The 19,762-nt window shown below is 37.8% G+C and overlaps 3 protein-coding genes and 1 pseudogene across 26 annotated transcripts in view; all 4 read right to left on the bottom strand.

Moving 5' to 3' along the window:
- The window catches only part of LOC113154443, a 41,946-nt gene extending 40,659 nt beyond the window's left edge, over positions 1-1,287 (bottom strand). For 5 of the 13 annotated variants that reach the window (XM_033325975.1, XM_026348656.1, XM_026348657.1 and 2 more), the window contains exons 1-4: positions 1,186-1,286; positions 1,021-1,047; positions 613-894; positions 45-344 (exon numbers count right to left, since the gene is read on the bottom strand). In XM_033325975.1, the coding sequence (XP_033181866.1) occupies positions 45-344; positions 613-894; positions 1,021-1,047; positions 1,186-1,240 (664 nt within the window). In that variant the 5' untranslated portion in view covers positions 1,241-1,286. Of the gene's footprint in view, positions 1-44; positions 345-612; positions 895-1,020; positions 1,048-1,185 lie in introns of all 13 variants that reach the window. The other 8 variants (XM_026348647.1, XM_026348649.1, XM_026348648.1 and 5 more) reach the window with 3 other exon arrangements.
- A 3,239-nt stretch (positions 1,288-4,526) lies between these two features.
- LOC113153428 lies at positions 4,527-6,601 on the bottom strand (annotated as a pseudogene).
- A 266-nt stretch (positions 6,602-6,867) lies between these two features.
- On the bottom strand, positions 6,868-10,208 carry LOC113155384. 5 transcript variants are annotated; one of them, XM_026350080.2, is made up of 8 exons: positions 10,123-10,208; positions 9,958-9,984; positions 9,547-9,831; positions 8,904-8,981; positions 8,739-8,798; positions 7,652-7,732; positions 7,390-7,408; positions 6,868-6,955 (listed from the first exon to the last, which is right to left on the bottom strand). In XM_026350080.2, exons 1-8 carry the CDS (start codon positions 10,175-10,177, stop codon positions 6,937-6,939), a joined length of 624 nt encoding a protein of 207 aa, XP_026205865.1. In that variant the 5' UTR covers positions 10,178-10,208; the 3' UTR covers positions 6,868-6,936. The 5 variants fall into 5 exon arrangements, with proteins under 5 accessions (XP_026205865.1, XP_026205867.1, XP_026205868.1 ...); XM_026350082.2 differs by lacking the exon at positions 7,652-7,732; XM_026350083.2 differs by lacking the exons at positions 7,390-7,408; positions 7,652-7,732 and having other exon boundaries at positions 6,893-6,955.
- Positions 10,209-14,073: 3,865 nt separating this feature from the next.
- Positions 14,074-17,413, bottom strand: LOC117152851. 8 transcript variants are annotated; one of them, XM_033325978.1, is made up of 7 exons: positions 17,371-17,413; positions 17,268-17,294; positions 16,831-17,115; positions 16,022-16,264; positions 15,008-15,088; positions 14,746-14,764; positions 14,074-14,314 (listed from the first exon to the last, which is right to left on the bottom strand). In XM_033325978.1, exons 1-7 carry the CDS (start codon positions 17,402-17,404, stop codon positions 14,296-14,298), a joined length of 708 nt encoding a protein of 235 aa, XP_033181869.1. In that variant the 5' UTR covers positions 17,405-17,413; the 3' UTR covers positions 14,074-14,295. The 8 variants fall into 8 exon arrangements, 7 of the variants coding, with proteins under 7 accessions (XP_033181869.1, XP_033181871.1, XP_033181868.1 ...); XM_033325982.1 differs by lacking the exon at positions 15,008-15,088 and having other exon boundaries at positions 14,079-14,314; positions 16,022-16,081; positions 16,187-16,264; XR_004463378.1 differs by having other exon boundaries at positions 14,746-15,088.
- Between the last annotated feature and the right edge of the window lie 2,349 nt (positions 17,414-19,762).

Here is a 19,762-nt window from a genome sequence, read left to right as displayed (position 1 = left end):
AGTAGATCTGGAAATGATATGTTCAAAGCAAAAAATTAACTCACGGTTTATGATGATGGACGATGTTTCACTGTCTGGAGACCTGGAAAACAACTGTTCGAACTTCACAGTATAGAAACATTTCACTTTAACCTCAGCAGGTAACTTCTGGTCTGTCATCACCATCATCAGCTCAGTCCCTGTTAGTGTCTGAAGACAAGATGAATTTCCAAAAGTTCTTTGTCCTTTCAAAGTGTTGAACTGACACTGATCCACAGAAACAGATGATGGAGTCTGACAGGTCAGTGTGACTGAGTCTGTTTCTGTGATCACTGGTGTATTCACTGTCAGTTTAGGCCGTGGAGCTAAAAGGGTAAAAATATATGTTGGATTAGATCATTGAGAACTACATTGATCTAACTGTGAAATACTATGATACATTTTAAATGACAAGAGATGTTAGTAAGTCGCATGATTTCATATATGTTTTTAAATGACTAAATGTGATACACACTGATAGTTTTATTTCTTCTTGTTATGAAGACCTAACCCTCAGGTTGAGAGTCACATTGTTTGTGCTTATATTTCAGTTAAATATGTTAACATGAGTCCATAGTATCAGTATTTACTCACATTGTATCATGATGGAGGACATGCTACTTTCTGGAGACTGATTTACTTTAAAGTAAAAACATGTCACTTCAACTTCGGCAGGTGAATTTTGATTTGTCATCATCAGAAGTTCAGTTCCTGTCAGTGTCTTCAGACAGGAGAAGGTTTTGGCAGGTTTTCCTCTCATAAAATAGAAAAAACACTGAGTCACAGAAACAGATGATGGAGTCTGACAGTTCAGTGTGACTGAGTCTGTTTCTGTGATCACTGGTGGATTCACTGTCAGTTTGGGTGGATGAAGACCTGAAATTTTAAAGGTAAAAATATGTTAGATTAAATTAATAATAGTTGAGAAAATGTGGTTTGTTTTTTAAAAGAGTGAGAATAATATGTATTGCACAAAAAATCACAGACATATCAAAGACTGACCTTGTGCTTTTGTCTTGGAACATGAATCTGTTGGAAAAACAAAGTGTTAAATAGAGAAAAAGATGCAATGATTTTTAATCAGTAATTGTAAATGGTGCAGTACGTCTGTAAACATGATATAGACGTGTATCTATAATTACCATTTTGGTGTGATATTGAACTTACATATTAGGACCACTAACAGCAGGTGTTGAGTCATGTTGAAGCTGAATATGAACATCCACCTTCTTCAAAGACAACACTGACGACTCTGACTTCAACCTGCAGTAAAAAGTCCTTTTGCAGAAGTTGCCCTCAGGAAAACCACAGCAAGCATCAGAAGTGAATCGCATACACAGAAAGGTTGCACACACACCTGACGTAATCAATAAATATAGATGATATAAACCACCGTGCTGTTACACTGGTTTAGAAAATATAGAGTAAAGTTTGTTCATACCGTCTATCATCTAATTTATATATCTGTAAATATTATTTAATATTTTATTATTTCTATAATGGTTACTGTAACTTATAATAGTTACTGCTCAACAGACTGAAGCATGATACTCTCACTTTAAGTTTAGGGACCAAAAACTATTTCAAAATGGGCTATGGGAGAAGCAAACCAGCCATTTCAGCTGGACCTACCATTGCATGTATAGTATCCAGTGTATTATTGAAAGAATGCAATAAATCACTTTTAACCATTTACTTCCTCAAAAGACTGAGGTTATTTGTGGCAGAGTGTCTGTACTGCAGACACCAATATGATAAATGTCTGTGCTTGTCATAAATGTTATGTGTGGCATTGGCTAATTAAATGTTTTTGTTTCATAATTTGCCCTGGAATGCAGGACAAATTTTATTGTTTAAAAGTGAAATTTTATTGTTTAATAATAATTCTGAGTACATTTTTGTCTTGTTTGGTTACAGAGTTCATCAGTTGAATGTAACTACATTAGCTGCTGGGTAATGCTGCACAGCTAATGTGCTAAATATTTGGGCCAGTTACAAAGGAACAGTCAGGATGTCCTAGAGACATTGTGTGAAACCTTTAAAGTTATTTTAATGGGAGTAGTGTGATTAAGTTGTGTTAAAGTAGTTTAATGAGTTGTCCAGCCTAGACAAAAATAATTGTACCCTTAACTTAATATTTTGTTGCACAACTTTTTGAGACAATCACTGCAAGTGATGTCTGTAAATTTCTTTTTGTAAGGGTGATGGTTAATAGTCAAACAAACCCAGTGCCTATCACTCAAATTTTGTATTTTGTTTGGTTTAATCATTAGTAAGATGTGTCCATGTACTTGCTCAGAAAAATTATAAAGTAGAAGTGCCCTTTAAAAGCTTGTTATGTGTCAATTTACATGTGCTATTTAGTGAGTATCATGCTGCCTGACTCTTAAAAGATTTGTATTTTGTTTGGTTCAATAATTGGTAATAAGTATACAAACTCAATACTCAAGTAGAATTGCCCTTTATTTTTAAACTCAAGTAAAAGTGCAACTTGTAAATTTAACGTTTTCCACTAAGAAAACAGTATATTTTAAATAAAGTTGAAATAGATGCTGTTGACAACATACATAAGTTTTTTAGTAAAAACAGCAGTCAGTAAAGTTGGGGCTGATTCTAACAACCTTATATAGTGACAGGAGATTAATTCATAAATGATACATCAGTATTATGCCTTTTGCTTGGAAAGGAGGTTTATTTATTCTTTAAGCAAGAAAACACCAGAGCATACACCAATTTCCCTCAAACTTATATCAAAAAATACATTAAAAAATCATTTTAAAATTGCACGTGGTTTAAAAACAGCTCATTGAGCTGTCAGCTATCTGTATTTATTTTTAATGTGCCCACGCGCTGCTGTAGACCATGTTCAGGGCAGATGCAGCAGGTTTCTCAGAGGTGGTAGCGTACACGTGGTATATCTCAGACTAGAAAAGTAAGAAACCAATTGTAACTATAATCAGCTGCACTTTTTATAAGGTTTGCATCAGTTAACTGACGCTCTTGTCTGTTCAGCTTCTCAGACCCTGCAAATAAAGAAAACTACATGACTTTTCTTTTTGGGGCAAGTGCTAAAGCTAATAGACTAAAAAGATGTTTGTTGGTTTGGTGCTAATCCACTTGTATGTGTAAAGCTTAAAAAAATTAGGTAAACCTTCATGCATGGAACTTCTTTTCTGCCCCTACAATACATGCAGGTAGGTGTAAAGCAAAAAAAAAAAAAAACAACACACAACACGCTCACCACTAGGACAGTTAGCATCAGGTCCCAAGATGACAAGACTGTATCCTTTATCATTACCTGCACGTAACTAAGAAAAAACAAGAGATTTATTAATTTATTAATACCTTCACATGTTTATTTTCACTGAACAGAAACAAATATTTAAATTACCAATCATCCATCATCACACACATAAACACATCAGTTCAGTAGATGACAAAAAATATAAATGCAATGCATATAATATAAGTTCATAAAACAAAGAGCAAATAGTAAACAAACAGGACAACAGGACTTCAGCAGGACATTGGGATCAGAAATATTTACATTGATAGATATGGTAAGCTGTGAAACCTGGAATGGAGTATGTACATGCAATGAAACAACCAAATAGACAGTCCAGGTCAAAAACACTAGGAGGTCCACACAGAGTTGAAGCAAGGAAAGAAACAATGAGGGAGAAAACAGATCAGGGAAAAACACACACAGAGACCGAGTGGAAGGGGTGCAGGTCCGGGAAGGGGAATCAGGCAGATACAGGTCCAGGTCTGGTACTGTGAGCAGGGGGAATGACGGGGAATAAACAGAACTCACAGGACCAGGGGGTCAGGCATGAGACAGGGTCCAGGGCAGGCAGAGTCAGAAAAATCCAAAATGTGTCAGTCCAAATGGAAATGCTGGATAGTGTTGTTCTCAGGTTGACGTGAGACTATCTGGCCAGGAAGAAAGGTGAGCAGGTCTGTATATATAGTGTATAGTATAGTGTGTATATATATAAATCACTCTTGGGTCACCAATCCGACAGCCTTTAATAGATGTATATAATACTTTTATTATTAAGAACATTGCAACATGTGATTTATGAAATTATTACACATGAAGTTCAATAAAACCATCAGTCACTTCCACAAAGTTAATGGCTAATACATTGAGAGAATATGTCGATGAAGATTCTCAGTCGTCCAGGTGAAGTTATCTGGAAGTTTAGTCATGGCAACTGGACTTCCTTTAGTTAGGTGAAACGTTTCGCTACTCATCCAAGTAGCTTCTTCAGTCTGAAGATAGTTGGTTAGAGGCCGCAAATTTATGCTCCAAGGCTGGTTTCACTCCACCCCTTGCCCTGAATAGGCTCGTTAGGTGAAACAAAGGATGGGGGGGATGTGAAGGATGTAATGATCACACCTCAGCCCACCCCTCGTAACACCTAAATGGGTCGTTAAGTGTGTCCAACCTGGTGCAGGTGTGAACTGGTTCTGGCCTTTTTGGGGATAGATGAAAGGGCAGCATGATAAATAGAAGACAGGTTGTGTCTAAGTCCTCCACCTCTGTTGAGAGAGGGAGTGTTGATTTGCACATGCACGGCTTCCCTCACCCCTCTCTCAAACCACTTGTCCTCTTTGTCCAATATTTTAACGTCACAGTCCTCAAATGAGTGTCCTTTATCCTTAAGATGAAGGTACACAGCTGATTCAGGACCTGAGGTGTTACTCCTCCTGTGCTGTGCCATCCTCCTGTGTAGCGGCTGTTTGGTTTCTCCAATGTACAGTTCAGGGCATTCCTCACTGCATTGGACCGCATACACTATATTGCTCATCTTGTGTTTTGGAGTCCGATCTTTGGGATGTACAAGTTTCTGTCTGAGTGTGTTAGTGGGTTTGAAATAGACAGGGATGTTGTGTTTTCTGAAAATCCTCTTCAGCTTATCTGAAACCCCAGCCATGTAAGGTATGACCAGGTTTTTGCGTAGGACCTGAGACTCCGACTGTTCCCTTGTTCTTTTCCTGGAACAGGTTCCTGCTTTGTTAAAGGCCCACTTGGGATATCCACAAGTCCTGAGCGCTGTCTTCAGATGCCTGTCTTCTTTCTTTTGGGCTTCTATGGAGGTGGGGATGTTTTGCGCTCTGTGGTTCAAAGTCCTGATGACTCCTATTTTGTGTTGTAGTGGATGATGTGAGTCGAACAACAGGTACTGGTCCGTGTGGGTGGGTTTTCTGTAAACCTCTATTTCCAGTCTTCTGCCTGCCCCAATGATGACCGCGCAGTCCAGGAAGGCCAAACGGTTATCTTTGGTGTCCTCTCTAGTGAAACTGATGTTGGTGTCCACTGAGTTTATGTGGTCTGTGAAAGACTGTAACTCCTGGGTCTTGATCTTCACCCAGGTGTCATCCACATATCTGAACCAGTGGGTCGGTGTCGTCCCTGGGAAGGAGTTGAGAGCTTTCTTCTCCACCTCTTCCATGTATAGGTTTGCTACAATGGGTGACACTGGGGAACCCATGGCACAGCCGTGTCTCTGTTTGTAGAAGTCCCCTCTGTACGTGAAGTACGTGGTGTTGAGACACAGGTCCAGGAGCAAACAGATCTGGTCGGGGCCGAGGTTGGTTCTGGTGCTGAGGGAGCTGTCTTCTTCCAGTCTTCTCTTCACCGATGTCAATGCGTCCGTAGTGGGGATGCTGGTGAAGAGAGACGTAACATCAAAGGATACCATGGTTTCATCCGTATCCAGTTCCAGGTCCCTGACCTTTGCCGTAAAGTCCTCTGAGTTGTGGATGTGGTGGTCCGTGTGTCCAACTAGTGGGGCCAATACTGTGGCCAGGAATTTGGCAATGTTGTATGTTACTGAGTTAATACTGCTGACTATAGGTCTGAGGGGGGCTCCTTCCTTGTGTATCTTGGGAAGGCCATAGAGGCAAGGAGTGGCTTCCCCAGGATACAACCTGTAATAGGTTGCCCTATCAATGGCATTTTTCAGTTCCAGATGTTTCAGGCAGTCTATTACCTTCTTCTTGTAATGCTGGTGGGGTCCCTTTTCAGTTTTTCGTATGTGTGCTTATCCTCCAGAAGCGAAATCACCTTGGCATGATAGTCTGTTGTATTCAGAATGACCGTGCATCTTCCTTTGTCCGCAGGAAGGATGGTAATAGTCTCATCCCTGCTGAGTGATGTCAGCGCAATTCTCTCATCCTTGGTGAGGTTGGAATCTGGTGGTTGTGCACTGGAGAGAGCTGCAGAGACTTTGAGTCGAAGTTCTTCTGCTTCTGCCAGTGGTAGGTTGTTGTTTCGGATGGCGGTTTCAGTCGCTGTAATGAAATCCACAACAGGAACTTGTTTTGCGGTGACTGCATAGTTTAGGCCTTTGGATAAGACCTCCCTCTCTGGAGGGGTTAGTTCTCTGTCTGAGAGATTCTTAACCCATTTCTCCTTGGTGTCCTCTGTTGTGGTCTCGTCATCCTTATTTCTCCATGTACGCTCCTCAGCGGTTTGCTTTTTGGTCAGAAGAATGTCAAACTTCTTTGTTTGCCTTTGCGATGCTGGGCCATCTGCGCTTTCTGGACAAATTCTACAACTGCCTCCATAGCTGGTTTAGGAAGAGCATCACTTAATTTAGGTGTTACGAGGGGGTGGGCTGAGGTGTGATCATTACATCCTTCACATCCCCCCCATCCTTTGTTTCACCTAACGAGCCTATTCAGGGCAAGGGGTGGAGTGAAACCAGCCTTGGAGCATAAATTTGCGGCCTCTAACCAACTATCTTCAGACTGAAGAAGCTACTTGGATGAGTAGCGAAACGTTTCACCTAACTAAAGGAAGTCCAGTTGCCATGACTAAACTTCCAGATTAAGAGAATATAAAACATAAAAAAATGCTTAAATGCTTGGATCTTAGAATGAAGTGCTGTCCGTTGTATCTCTCAGGGTTTATGCAGCTGTTGGCACTCTATGAACATAAAGACATTACAGAGAGAATATTTGGAATGATAATGCATTTGTCAAAATATAAGAGTAAAATATCTTTCATTTCTGTACAATGGCAGAATAATTTGTATTATTTCACTTTCAGTCATATGTCTTGGCTGTTCAAACAGTGTTGTAGCATTTTAGCAGACTGGGTAACTGAAAAATGTGAATGTCAGATTCTGCTGCAAAAGTCATACTGGTGTTTACAGTTAGATCTGAATTATTTATGTTCTTTAATTTTGAAAATTATCCTTTTTCCTTTTTTTTTTTTTTTTGAAAGTCCTTCAAAGTGTCTTATTAAAGACGGCTCTTGAAAGATAAATGTGGTTTATTTTAACCTGATTTAACAATGATAGAAAAAACTCAATGATCATTTAGGACGTTTATTTGATAGAATTTGAGAAAGAGTCTTACCTCTTGAAAGCACAATTCTCTAGAAAATATGAAAAATACTTATAATCAAGCAATAATTGTTTATATCAGGAAGCATCAATAATCACTACTTAAACAGAAATAATGGATGTAGCAGTCATTATTTTAACTTCCTACCAGAAACTGATGTCAACTGGCTCTAATTTTAACAATGTGAAGCCATACATAATACAAATATTTCAAACAACCACATCGAGGCTTTAAAATAACAACTTTGTTGAGGTTAATAGTTCTAAATTCTTACCAATTTTATTAAAGAGAATCGTCAAGCCAAGCAGGACAACCACAACAATCATCACTGCTCCAATCATCCTTATCAACGTCTCTGCATTAAGCAACACATAAAAGATTGGAAACAGCCGTATCTTAAAGTGCTCATACTATTTCCCTTTTGAGCCTTAAAACACTGGTTCTGGAGTCCGCCAAATGCGCCTGTACATTTTAATACTGACAGCCCGTGTAGATCGTAGTGAGTTTGAAAATGTAACAGAACCTCTGTCAGAAATTATGGGTTTCGAAGTGGAGCTTCTTCCTCCCCTCTTTGCAGTCGCATTTGTGGATATTTGTAAGCTATAAATGAAGTTTGAAAAACAAAAACCCCCCAATTATGCACACACAAATACTGGTTTGTCCACTTGTGTGAGGACCAATCCATCAAAAATAAATAAAGGCAAAGTAAAGGATGGTAGGAAGAGGAGAGACTTGTGTGTTCGTCCATACAGTCAACAAGTGGGCTCTGTCCATTCTTTGCACTCTGCTGCTACTGTTTGGCTGTTTGCAGAGTGAGTCTGCAGCAGCCAGGAAAAATAATGGCGCACTGCAAGTTTTTAGCCTAGCTTGTTGTAGTCACTGTTCGGACTGAACCTGAGGAGAGACTGAGTCCCTGAAACTGGAAAAGAGCATAAATTTTGAGTGGACTATTCAAGGACTGATGTCCACAAAACTAGAGTGAAGGAGTGCACTTCTAACAGACTTGTTACTTGGTGTGTGTCTACATGCACAAGAGAGTCAAAAAAGGTGGAAGTGGAAAATAGTGGATTTTGTATAAAATGGGCATTTTTCAAAATATGAAAAAAGTCAGAATGGTAAAACTGATGGCTGGTAGTGTGTTGTTTTAATCAAAATATTTTTTCCCTACTTTATATTTTCATTAACATGTATTTTGTGGTACTTTTTTTGTTTGTTTGTTTGTTGTAAATTCATTAGTATATTTTTGCTTATTGTTATTAAATATCAAATCATGTAAGTACAATAAAGAAATTAAATGAACCAAATATAGATGACATGTTTTGCTCTCATTTAACAGTGATTAGTGGAAAAAAAAAATCTACCTCTTATTTTATCATCAGATGTTGGCTTCAAAAGGGAAGAGTCCGCAGAGGTCAAAGTATCTGCAGCAAAAACAATTTCACCAGTAACAAGAGACATACAAAAATCAACAGTAGAAATGTTTACATTATTTACAAGGTTAAAAATTGAGTAAATAATTATATCACCTGGTGTTGGATTCACAGATGTTAGGAAAGTTGAGACAGAATTATCAGGGTCACTTGGCACACCAACAGTTTGAGGTGCTGAATAAAAAAAGTATATTTCAGAACATTTATATAAAAATATATATTATGATGAACTCTTAATTTTAGTAATATTGTAATCTGATGTTTACACGGTAGTTACTGTACACAAATCAGAGCATGAAATAAATTATTAAATATGTAAGATTCTTCTGTGTTGCTTATTTTGGTGTTAACATACCGTAGCCTTCTTGTGTTTAGAATAAATGTTGTCTGGATCATTTCTGATTAGATCTGATAGAGATGGTATCCATCCCACTTTAGGTGGAGCAAAAACCAACACAAGAGGAGTGATTCATAAGAACTTAATAAAAAATAAAGATGACTCCTCTCACAGAACATAAGAAAGTGGACTGTGGACTGTTAAATATCAGATCTCTCTAGTCTGAATCCCTGTTTTTGAATGATTTAATAAGGGACTATGAAATAGACTTAATTTCCTACTAAAATAAAAGCTGCAGCAGGATGAATATGTCTGTATGAGTGCGTCAAGTCAAATTTTCACTTGTTTTGACTTAACCCTCATGTTAAGAGCCACTAACTGCAGTTAGTAGTATGTACTTACAGTGTATGATGGTGATGGAGGACATGCTACTTTCTGGAGACTGATATACCACAAGGTAAAAACATGTCACTTCAACTGTAGCAGATGAATTTCGATTTGTCATCATCAGAATTTCAGATCCCGTCAGTCTCTTTAAACAGGAGAAGGTTTTGGCAGGTTTTCTTCTCATAAAGTAGAAATAACACTGAGTCACAGAAACAGATGATGGAGGCTGACAGGTCAGTGTGACTGAGTCTGTTTCTGTGGTCACAGGCGGATTCACTGTCAGACTGGGTGGATGAAGACCTGAAATTTTAAAGGTAAAAATATGTTAGATTAAATTAATAATAGTTGAGAAAATGTGGTTTGTTTTTTAAAAGAGTGAGAATAATATGTATTGCACAAAAAATCACAGACATATCAAAGACTGACCTTGTGCTTTTGTCTTGGAACATGAATCTGTTGGAAAAACAAAGTGTTAAATAGAGAAAAAGATGCAATGATTTTTAATCAGTAATTGCAAATGGTGCAGTACGTCTGTAAACATGATATAGACGTGTATCTATAATTACCATTTTGGTGTGATATTGAACTTACATATTAGGACCACTAACAGCAGGTGTTGAGTCATGTTGAAGCTGAATATGAACATCCACCTTCTTCAAAGACAACACTGACGACTCTGACTTCAACCTGCAGTAAAAAGTGCTTTTGCAGAAGTTGCCCTCAGGAAAACCACAGCAAGCATCAGAAGTGAATCGCATACACAGAAAGGTTGCACACGCACCTGACGTAATCAATAAATATAGATGATATCTACCACTTTACTCTAAAATATAGAGTAAAGTTTGTTCATACCGTCTATCATCTAATTTATATATCTGTAAATATTATTTAATATTTTATTATTTCTATAATGGTTACTGTAACTTATAATAGTTACTGCTCAACAGACTGAAGCATGATACTCTCACTTTAAGTTTAGGGACCAAAAACTATTTCAAAATGGGCTATGGGAGCAGCAAACCAGCCATTTCAGCTGGACCTACCATTGCATGTATAGTATCCAGTGTATTATTGAAAGAATGCAATAAATCACTTTTAACCATTTACTTCCTAAAAAGACTGAGGTTATTTGTGGCAGAGTGTCTGTACTGCAGACACCAATATGATAAATGTCTCTGCTTGTCATAAATGTTATGTGTGGCATTGGCTAATTAAATGTTTTTGTTTTGTAATGTGCCCTGGAATGCAGGACAAATTTTAGAAGTGATTCTGACGATAAATACATTTTTGTCTTGTTTGGTTACAGAGTTCATCAGTTGAATGTAACTACATTAGCTGCTGGGTAATGCTGCACAGCTAATGTGCTAAATATTTGGGCCAGTTACAGAGGAACAGTCAGGATGTCCTAGAGACATTGTGTGAAACCTTTAAAGTTATTTTAATGGGAGTAGTGTGGTTGAGTAGTGTTAAAGTAGTTTAATGAGTTGTCCAGCCTAGACAAAAATAATGGTACCCTTAACTTAATATTTTGTTGCACAACTTTTTGAGACAATCACTGCAAGTGATGTCTGTAAATTTCTTTTTGTAAGGGTGATGGTTAATAGTCAAACAAACCCAGTGCCTATCACTCAAATTTTGTATTTTGTTTGGTTTAATCATTAGTAAGATGTGTCCAAATACTCAAGAAAAAGTGTAGGTACTTGCTCAGAAAAATTATAAAGTAGAAGTGCCCTTTAAAAGCTTGTTATGTGTCAATTTACATGTGCTATTTAGTGAGTATCATGCTGCCTGGCTCTTAAAAGATTTGTATTTTGTTTGGTTCAATAATTGGTAATAAGTATACAAACTCAATACTCAAGTAGAATTGCCCTTTATTTTTAAACTCAAGTAAAAGTGCAACTTGTAAATGTTGCTTAAAGAACTAAATTTAAAGTTCTCCACTAAGAAAACTGTATATTTTAAACAAAGTTGAAATAGATGCTGTTGATAACATACATAAATAAGTTTTTTTTAGTAAAAACAGCAGTCAGTAATGTTGGGGCTGATTCTAACAACCTTATATAGTGACAGGAGATTAATTCATAAATGATACATCAGTATTATGCCTTTTGCTTGGAAAGGAGGTTTATTTATTCTTTAAGCAAGAAAACACCAGAGCATACACCAATTTCCCTCAAACTTATATCAAAAAATACATTAAAAAATCATTTTAAAATTGCACGTGGTTTAAAAACAGCTCATTGAGCTGTCAGCTATCTGTATTTATTTTTAAAGTGCCCACACGCTGCCGTAGACCATGTTCAGGGCAGATGCAGCAGGTTTCTCAGAGGTGGTAGCGTACACGTGGTATATCTCAGACTAGAAAAGTAAGAAACCAATTGTAACTATAATCAGCTGCACTTTTTAAAAGGTTTGCATCAGTTAACTGACGCTCTTGTCTGTTCAGCCTCTCAGACCCTGCAAATAAAGAAAACTGTATGACTTTCCTTTTTGGGGCAAGTGCTAAAGCTAATAGACTAAAAAGATGTTTGTTGGTTTGGTGCTAATCCACTTGTATGTGTAAAGCTTAAAAAAATTAGGTAAACCTTCATGCATGGAACTTCTTTTCTGCCCCTAAAATACATGCAGGTAGGTGTAAAGCAAAAAAAAAAAAAAACCAACACACAACACGCTCACCACTAGGACAGTTAGCATCAGGTCCCAAGGTGACCAGACTGTATCCTTTATCATTACCTGCACGTAACTAAGAAAAAACAAGAGATTTATTAATTTATTAATACCTTCACATGTTTATTTTCACTGAATAGAAACAAATATTTAAATTACCAATCATCCATCATCACACACATAAACACATCAGTTCAGTAGATGACAAAAAATATAAATGCAATGCATATAATATAAGTTCATAAAACAAAGAGCAAATAGTAAACAAACAGGACAACAGGACTTCAGCAGGACATTGGGATCAGAAATATTTACATTGATAGATATGGTAAGCTGTGAAACCTGGAATGGAGTATGTACATGCAATGAAACAAGTTATGAGTTATATAAAGTTAGTGTATATCACATTGACATGAAACAGTAAATAAAAGTGTCAGGCACAGATTAATGAGGGGATTGTAACAGCTACAGTACAGTAAGTGTCACAAGCTTTATGAAGGACCCCATGACCAGAGATAAGTCAGGTTTAATAACTACAGAAATAGAACACAAACAAAGCAGGGGGGTCCAACAGAGAGAAGGTGGTATCCGGTGAGTACGAATGTCTGGAAGTGAGTTGCTGAGGAGAACCAGAGGGAATGGCGGAGTTGGTAATGGCTGTGATCTGGAGGTGATTGGTGAGTGTGAGAGGTGAGAGTGACAACAATTCCAAGATGCCCGTTGGGCAGAGGGTGAGGCCTGAGAGCACTGAAAGCACGTGACTGATGATGGTGGTAAGTTCCAGGTGAGTAGTGACAAATTTGCTGAAGCACAATACAAAACAGTTCAAGTCCAAAAACAGATTGATATGGTAAGTTCAGTCTCATAAACAATTAGACAGTTCAGACAATAATCCAATAATCTAAATGCAGGGGGAGAGCTCTAACAGTTGAGTCCATGAGGCTAATACCAGAGGTTGCAAGACGATCCAGGTCATACACAGAGAGAAGGGTTAAAGGGAAGTCCAGCAGGCAAAATCCACAACCAAATAGACAGTCCAGGTCAAAAACACTAGGAGGTCCACACAGAGTTGAAGCAAGGAAAGGAACAATGAGGGAGAAAACAGATCAGGGAAAAACACACACAGAGACCGAGTGGAAGGGGTGCAGGTCCGGGAAGGGGAATCAGGCAGATACAGGTCCAGGTCTGGTACTGTGAACAGGGGGAATGACGGGGAATAAACAGAACTCACAGGACCAGGGGGTCAGGGAAGAGACAGGGTCCAGGGCAGGCAGAGTCAGAAAAATCCAAAATGTGTCAGTCCAAATGGAAATGTTGTATAGTGTTGTTCTCAGGTTGACGTGAGACTATCTGGCCAGGAAGAAAGGTGAGCAGGTCTGTATATATAGTGTGGGGGAAACCAGGTGCAATCAATGAGGTGAGTGCAGGTAATCAGACAGGAAGTTGTCAAAATAAGGGCTTGGGGGAAATACAGGCAGCAACGAGGCTGGAATCATGACAAGTAAGTAAGTGAATAAAGAGTTGATGATATGACTGTAGAAGTGGGACGCAGTGAACAGTGTTCAATCTGGTTTGGGTGAACCAGTTATTTAGGAGCAAAGTTATGTTTGATATTATGACATTAAGCATATATGTTATGTATTAATTATACGTCATGAGCTGTCTGTTTTTACCTGTACATTAATGTTATGCCAATGTTATGTTATCTTATGTTACCAAATAATCTTTCTATGGTTGTTTTGGTTTGTTGGTTTTGTCTAACTGACTATTTCTCTTTTTTATTATTGTTTTACTTTGAGTTTTGTCTTCATAGTGTTTTGTGTAGATTCATAGATGTATATTATGTACATATAAAGTATATATATAAATCACTCTTGGGTCACCAATCTGACAGCCTCTAATAGATGTATATAATACTTTTATTATTAAGAACATTGCAACATGTGATTTATGAAATTATTACACATGAAGTTCAATAAAACCATCAGTCACTTCCACAAAGTTAATGGCTAATACATTGAGAGAATATAAAACATAAAAAAATGCTTAAATGCTTGGATCTTAGAATGAAGTGCTGTCCGTTGTATCTGTCAGGGTTTATGCAGCTGTTGGCACTCTATGAACATAAAGACATTACAGAGAGAATATTTGGAATGATAATGCATTTGTCAAAATATAAGAGTAAAATATCTTTCATTTCTGTACAATGGCAGAATAATTTTTATTATTTCACTTTCAGTCATATGTCTTGGCTGTTCAAACAGTGTTGTAGCATTTTAGCAGACTGGGTAACTGAAAAATGTGAATGTCAGATTCTGCTGCAAAAGTCATACTGGTGTTTACAGTTAGATCTGAATTATTTATGTTCTTTAATTTTGAAAATTATCCTTTTTCCTTTTTTTTTTTTTTTTTGAAAGTCCTTCAAAGTGTCTTATTAAAGACGGCTCTTGAAAGATAAATGTGGTTTATTTGAACCTGATTTAACAATGATAGAAAAAACTGATCATTTAGTACGTTTATTTGATTGAATTTGAGAAAGAGTCTTACCTCTTGAAAGCACAATTCTCTAGAAAATATGAAAAATACTTATAATCAAGCAATGATTGTTTATATCAGGAAGCATCAATAATCACTACTTAAACAGAAATAATGGATGTAGCAGTCATTATTTTAACTTCCTACCAGAAACTGATGTCAACTGGCTCTAATTTTAACAATGTGAAGCCATACATAATACAAATATTTCAAACAACCACATCAAGGCTTTAAAATAACAACTTTGTTGAGGTTAATAGTTCTAAATTCTTACCAATTTTATTAAAGAGAATCGTCAAGCCAAGAAGGACAACCACAACAATCATCACTGCTCCAATCATCCTTATCAACGTCACTGCATTAAGCAACACATAAAAGATTGGAAACAGCCGTATCTTAAAGTGCTCATACTATTTCCCTTTTGAGCCTTAAAACACTGGTTCTGGAGTCCGCCAAATGCGCTTGTACATTTTAATACTGACAGCCCATGTAGATCGTAGTGAGTTTGAAAATGTAACAGACCTCTGTCAAAAATTTTGGGTTTCGAAGTGGAGCTTCTTCCTCCCCTCTTTGCAGTCGCATTTGTGGATATTTGTAAGCTATAAATGAAGTTTGAAAAACAAAAACCCCCCAATTATGCACACACAAATACTGGTTTGTCCACTTGTGTGAGGACCAATCCATCAAAAATAAATAAAGGCAAAGTAAAGGATGGGAGGAAGAGGAGAGACTTGTGTGTTCGTCCATACAGTCAACAAGAAATCTCTGTCCATGCTTTGCACTCTGCTGCTACTGTTTGGCTGTTTGCAGAGTGAGTCTGCAGCAGCCAGGAAAAATAATGGCGCACTGCAAGTTTTTGGCCTAGCTTGTTGTAGGCACTGTTCGGACTGAACCTGAGGAGAGACTGAGTCCCTGAAACTGGAAAAGACGTAATTTCGAGCATAAATTTTGAGTGGACTAGAGAGTCAAAAAAGGTGGAAGTGGAAAATAGTGGATTTTGTATAAAATGGGCATTTTTCAAAATATGAAAAAAGTCAGAATGGTAAAACTGATGGCTGGTAGTGTGTTGTTTTAATCAAAATATTTTTTCCCTACTTTATATTTTCATTAACATGTATTTTGTGGTACTTTTTTTGTTTGTTTGTTTGTTGTAAATTCATTAGTATATTTTTGCTTATTGTTATTAAATATCAAATCATGTAAGTACAATAAAGAAATTAAATTAACCAAATATAGATGACATGTTTTGCTCTTATTTAACAGTGATTAGTGAAAAAAAAAAATCTACCTCTTATTTTATCATCAGATGTTGGCTTCAAAAGGGAAGAGTCCGCAGAGGTCAAAGTATCTGCAGCAAAAACAATTTCACCAGTAACAAGAGACATACAAAAATTAACAGTAGAAATGTTTACATTATTTACAAGGTTAAAAATTGAGTAAATAATTATATCACCTGGTGTTGGATTCACAGATGTTAGGAAAGTTGAGACAGAATTATCAGGGTCACTTGGCACACCAACAGTTTGAGGTGCTGAATAAAAAAAAGTATATTTCAGAACATTTATATAAAAATATATATTATGATGAACTCTTAATTTTAGTAATATTGTAATCTGATGTTTACACAGTAGTTACTGTACACAAATCAGAGCATGAAATAAATTATTAAATATGTAAGATTCTTCTGTGTTGCTTATTTTGGTGTTAACATACCGTAGCCTTCTTGTGTTTAGAATAAATGTTGTCTGGATCATTTCTGATTAGATCTGATAGAGATGGTATCCATCCCACTTTAGGTGGAGCAAAAACCAACACAAGAGGAGTGATTCATAAGAACTTAATAAAAAATAAAGATGACTCCTCTCACACAACAAAAGAAAGTGGACTGTGGACTGTTAAATATCAGATCTCTCTAGTCTGAATCCCTGTTTTTGAATGATTTAATAAGGGACTATGAAATAGACTTAATTTCCTACTAAAATAAAAGCTGCAGCAGGATGAATATGTCCGTATGAGTGCGTCAAGTCAAATTCTCACTTGTTTTGACTTAACCCTCATGTTAAGAGTCACTAACTGCAGTTAGTAGTATGTACTTACAGTGTATGATGGTGATGGAGGACATGCTACTTTCTGGAGACTGATATACCACAAGGTAAAAACATGTCACTTCAACTGTAGCAGATGAATTTCGATTTGTCATCATCAGAATTTCAGATCCCGTCAGTCTCTTTAAACAGGAGAAGGTTTTGGCAGGTTTTCTTCTCATAAAGTAGAAATAACACTGAGTCACAGAAACAGATGATGGAGGCTGACAGGTCAGTGTGACTGAGTCTGTTTCTGTGATCACTGCTGGATTCACTGTCAGTTTGGGAGACTGAAGAGCTGAAAAATGTAAAGGGTAAAATGTCAAACAAATTGCTGAGTAGTAGCATTTGTTAAATTAGCTTCATGATGAACAACTGTGTTCTGTTGGAGAAAAGATTCATGGAAAAAGAAGTGTAATAGTCAAAAATAATCAAATCGCTACTACTGACCTTGTGATTTGATCTCAGAAAAGTTATCTGTCAGATAAACAATGCATTAGGCAATTTATACAGTAAGTTTTGCACAATTGAAATTTATCAAACTTTAACTTACACATGAGGAAAACTAACAGCAGGTATCGATCCATGATGAAGTGAATAATATCAATGTGCAGACTTTCTTTAAAAACAACACATCTCCTGATGACTACACTGGCTTATGCCTACGTACAGTGTATGCATGTCATTTTGCATAACATGCTCTCAGGAAAACCACACTAAGTATGAGAAGTGAATCACACATATAAACACGCACTTTATAAAATCCTTCATTTGTAACATGCTGAGATCACATCTACCACTACTACTTTCACCAGAGTTTTTTTTTTATTATTATTAAATCTAAACTGGTCCTGTTTCACTTTTGGGTAGTCTGACATCACACCTCTTTAAGAACAAAACCTCTTCTCTGTAAATTCCAGAACCCAGATCCAGTTATCCAAAAACTGATCCAGTTGAGGGAGAGTAATCAGAGTTCTCTGTCTACGATTTATTTTCACGGTTTAGTTGTACCTTTCTGATTCTTACAGAATGGCTGATCACAAGACATCAAACCCCTTCCTGCAAAGAAAGGGAAGGAAGATCTTTGATGACAGCACTGGTGTGAGTAACTGAGTCGTATCACGTCTTATTCAAAAGTTTATTTTATTTTAGGGCCATGTGTTAAATATACTTATATATTTTAAGAGTGGTGCTTACATCACGGTGTATTGTAAACAATATTTTAGGTTTAAATAAATACAACTTATTATATAATGTAATATTTCTCAATGAACTCAGATGACCTACAAATTTTAATTTATACATATTCTTTACATAGTCACAGGAGAGTCACAGCGGAGGAAATGGCTCCAGCCATCAGTTCAAGCTGCTGAAGATTGAGAGAGCTGAAAGGGCAAAGAGGGATCTGCTGACTCAACAAGCAGAGAGGCTGTGTGCGTCACAGCAGACCCATACCGATGCTGTTTTAGAGAGACTAGGACTCTCTGTCCAAAAGGGCACCCAACCCCAGCCCCCAACCTGTCTTAAACAGAGACCTGAATCCTCTCTGCCAGGAGGGAGGATCAGGACCATTTAAGATGTGGAGGAGAAGGACTGCAGCCAGATATCCTTTTTTGAGAATAAGCTGCGTCTCGGCAGTCAGATGGCAATACTTGCTTGTAAGTTAGAGAAGCTGAAAGCTGAAAACAGGTGTCCAAGACTAGATGCTCCCATTAATTCTGTGGTCCTACCCCACAACTTCAAATATGCCCCACTGTATCAACTAGTCCAGCAACCAAGGGAGCATCACATGTACCAGTAAAAACCAGAGGAGCAGGTAAATTCACTGTTCTTTACTGTGAATTTGGCCAAAAAACTGTTGACAAATAGAAATAGTGGAATATGTGATTGCTACTATCGGCAGCTGTCCCGACCAAGAGAAGAGTACCTCAATGTGGAACAAACCTCTGCTTTAGACAGCTTAACTCAGAAGACTGTTTTGTTAAACTAGGTAAAACTTAGGGAGAAGAAAATGAGCAGTCTTAAAACTGTTCAAGCTCTGGCAAGGCACCACCCAGAGCTACTGCAGACTAAACTGCATGAAATCTGCCTGGTGCTCGCAGCAGAGGTACTGCAGACACTTTCCTCCCCTTTTCCTCTGTCTTGGTATTTTTCTTAGCATGTATGTATCTTTACTGTTACACGTGAATTCTTACTCATATTCTTATTTATTATGTAGGTGAAAAACCTGCGCTCTACAGTGGCCTGTTCTGCAATGGACACCATAGCAGTGCTCCACATTCACCTTGGGAAGACCATGGACCCTGAAGCAGAGACAACAGGCGGCGCCCTGCTGCTGAAGTTAGCACAAACAACCAGTGCCTTCATTCACCAGCATGCTAACCGTGCCCTGGATGCACTGGTGCAGGGTTGCAGCCCTAGTTTCCAGAGCAAACCTCCACCTCTCCAGCTGTTCCTCCACCTGCTCTCTACTCTCACTGCAAATCACAATGTTATCTGCAACATCATTGTCCAGGGAGATTCCTGTCTGACCTCATCTGTCAGCCTGTCCATCAGCATAGCAAACAAGAAGGGACTCAAAGCTGATCCTTGGTGTAGTCCAGTGCTTCTCAAATAGTGGGGCGCGCAAATGTTGAGTTCTTCCTGGGGGGGGGGGTAACAGAAAATAATTGAGAAGCATTGGTGTAGTCCCACCTCCACCTTGAACTCCTCTGTCTGACCTACAGCACATCTCACCACCGTCATACTTCTCTCATACATGTCCTGAACTACTCTGACGTACTTCTCCGCCACTCCCAACAGCCTCATACAATACCACAGCTCCTCCCTCGGCACCCTGTCATACGCCTTCTCTAAATCTACAAAGACACAATGCAGCTCCTTCTGACCATCTCTGTACTTTTCCATCAACATTCTCAAAGCAGAAATGGCATCAGTGGTGCTCT

This window comes from Anabas testudineus, chromosome 5 (assembly GCF_900324465.2).
Source record: "Anabas testudineus chromosome 5, fAnaTes1.2, whole genome shotgun sequence".
NCBI lineage: Eukaryota > Metazoa > Chordata > Actinopteri > Anabantiformes > Anabantidae > Anabas > Anabas testudineus.
This window is presented reverse-complemented; position numbering and strand designations above follow the sequence as displayed.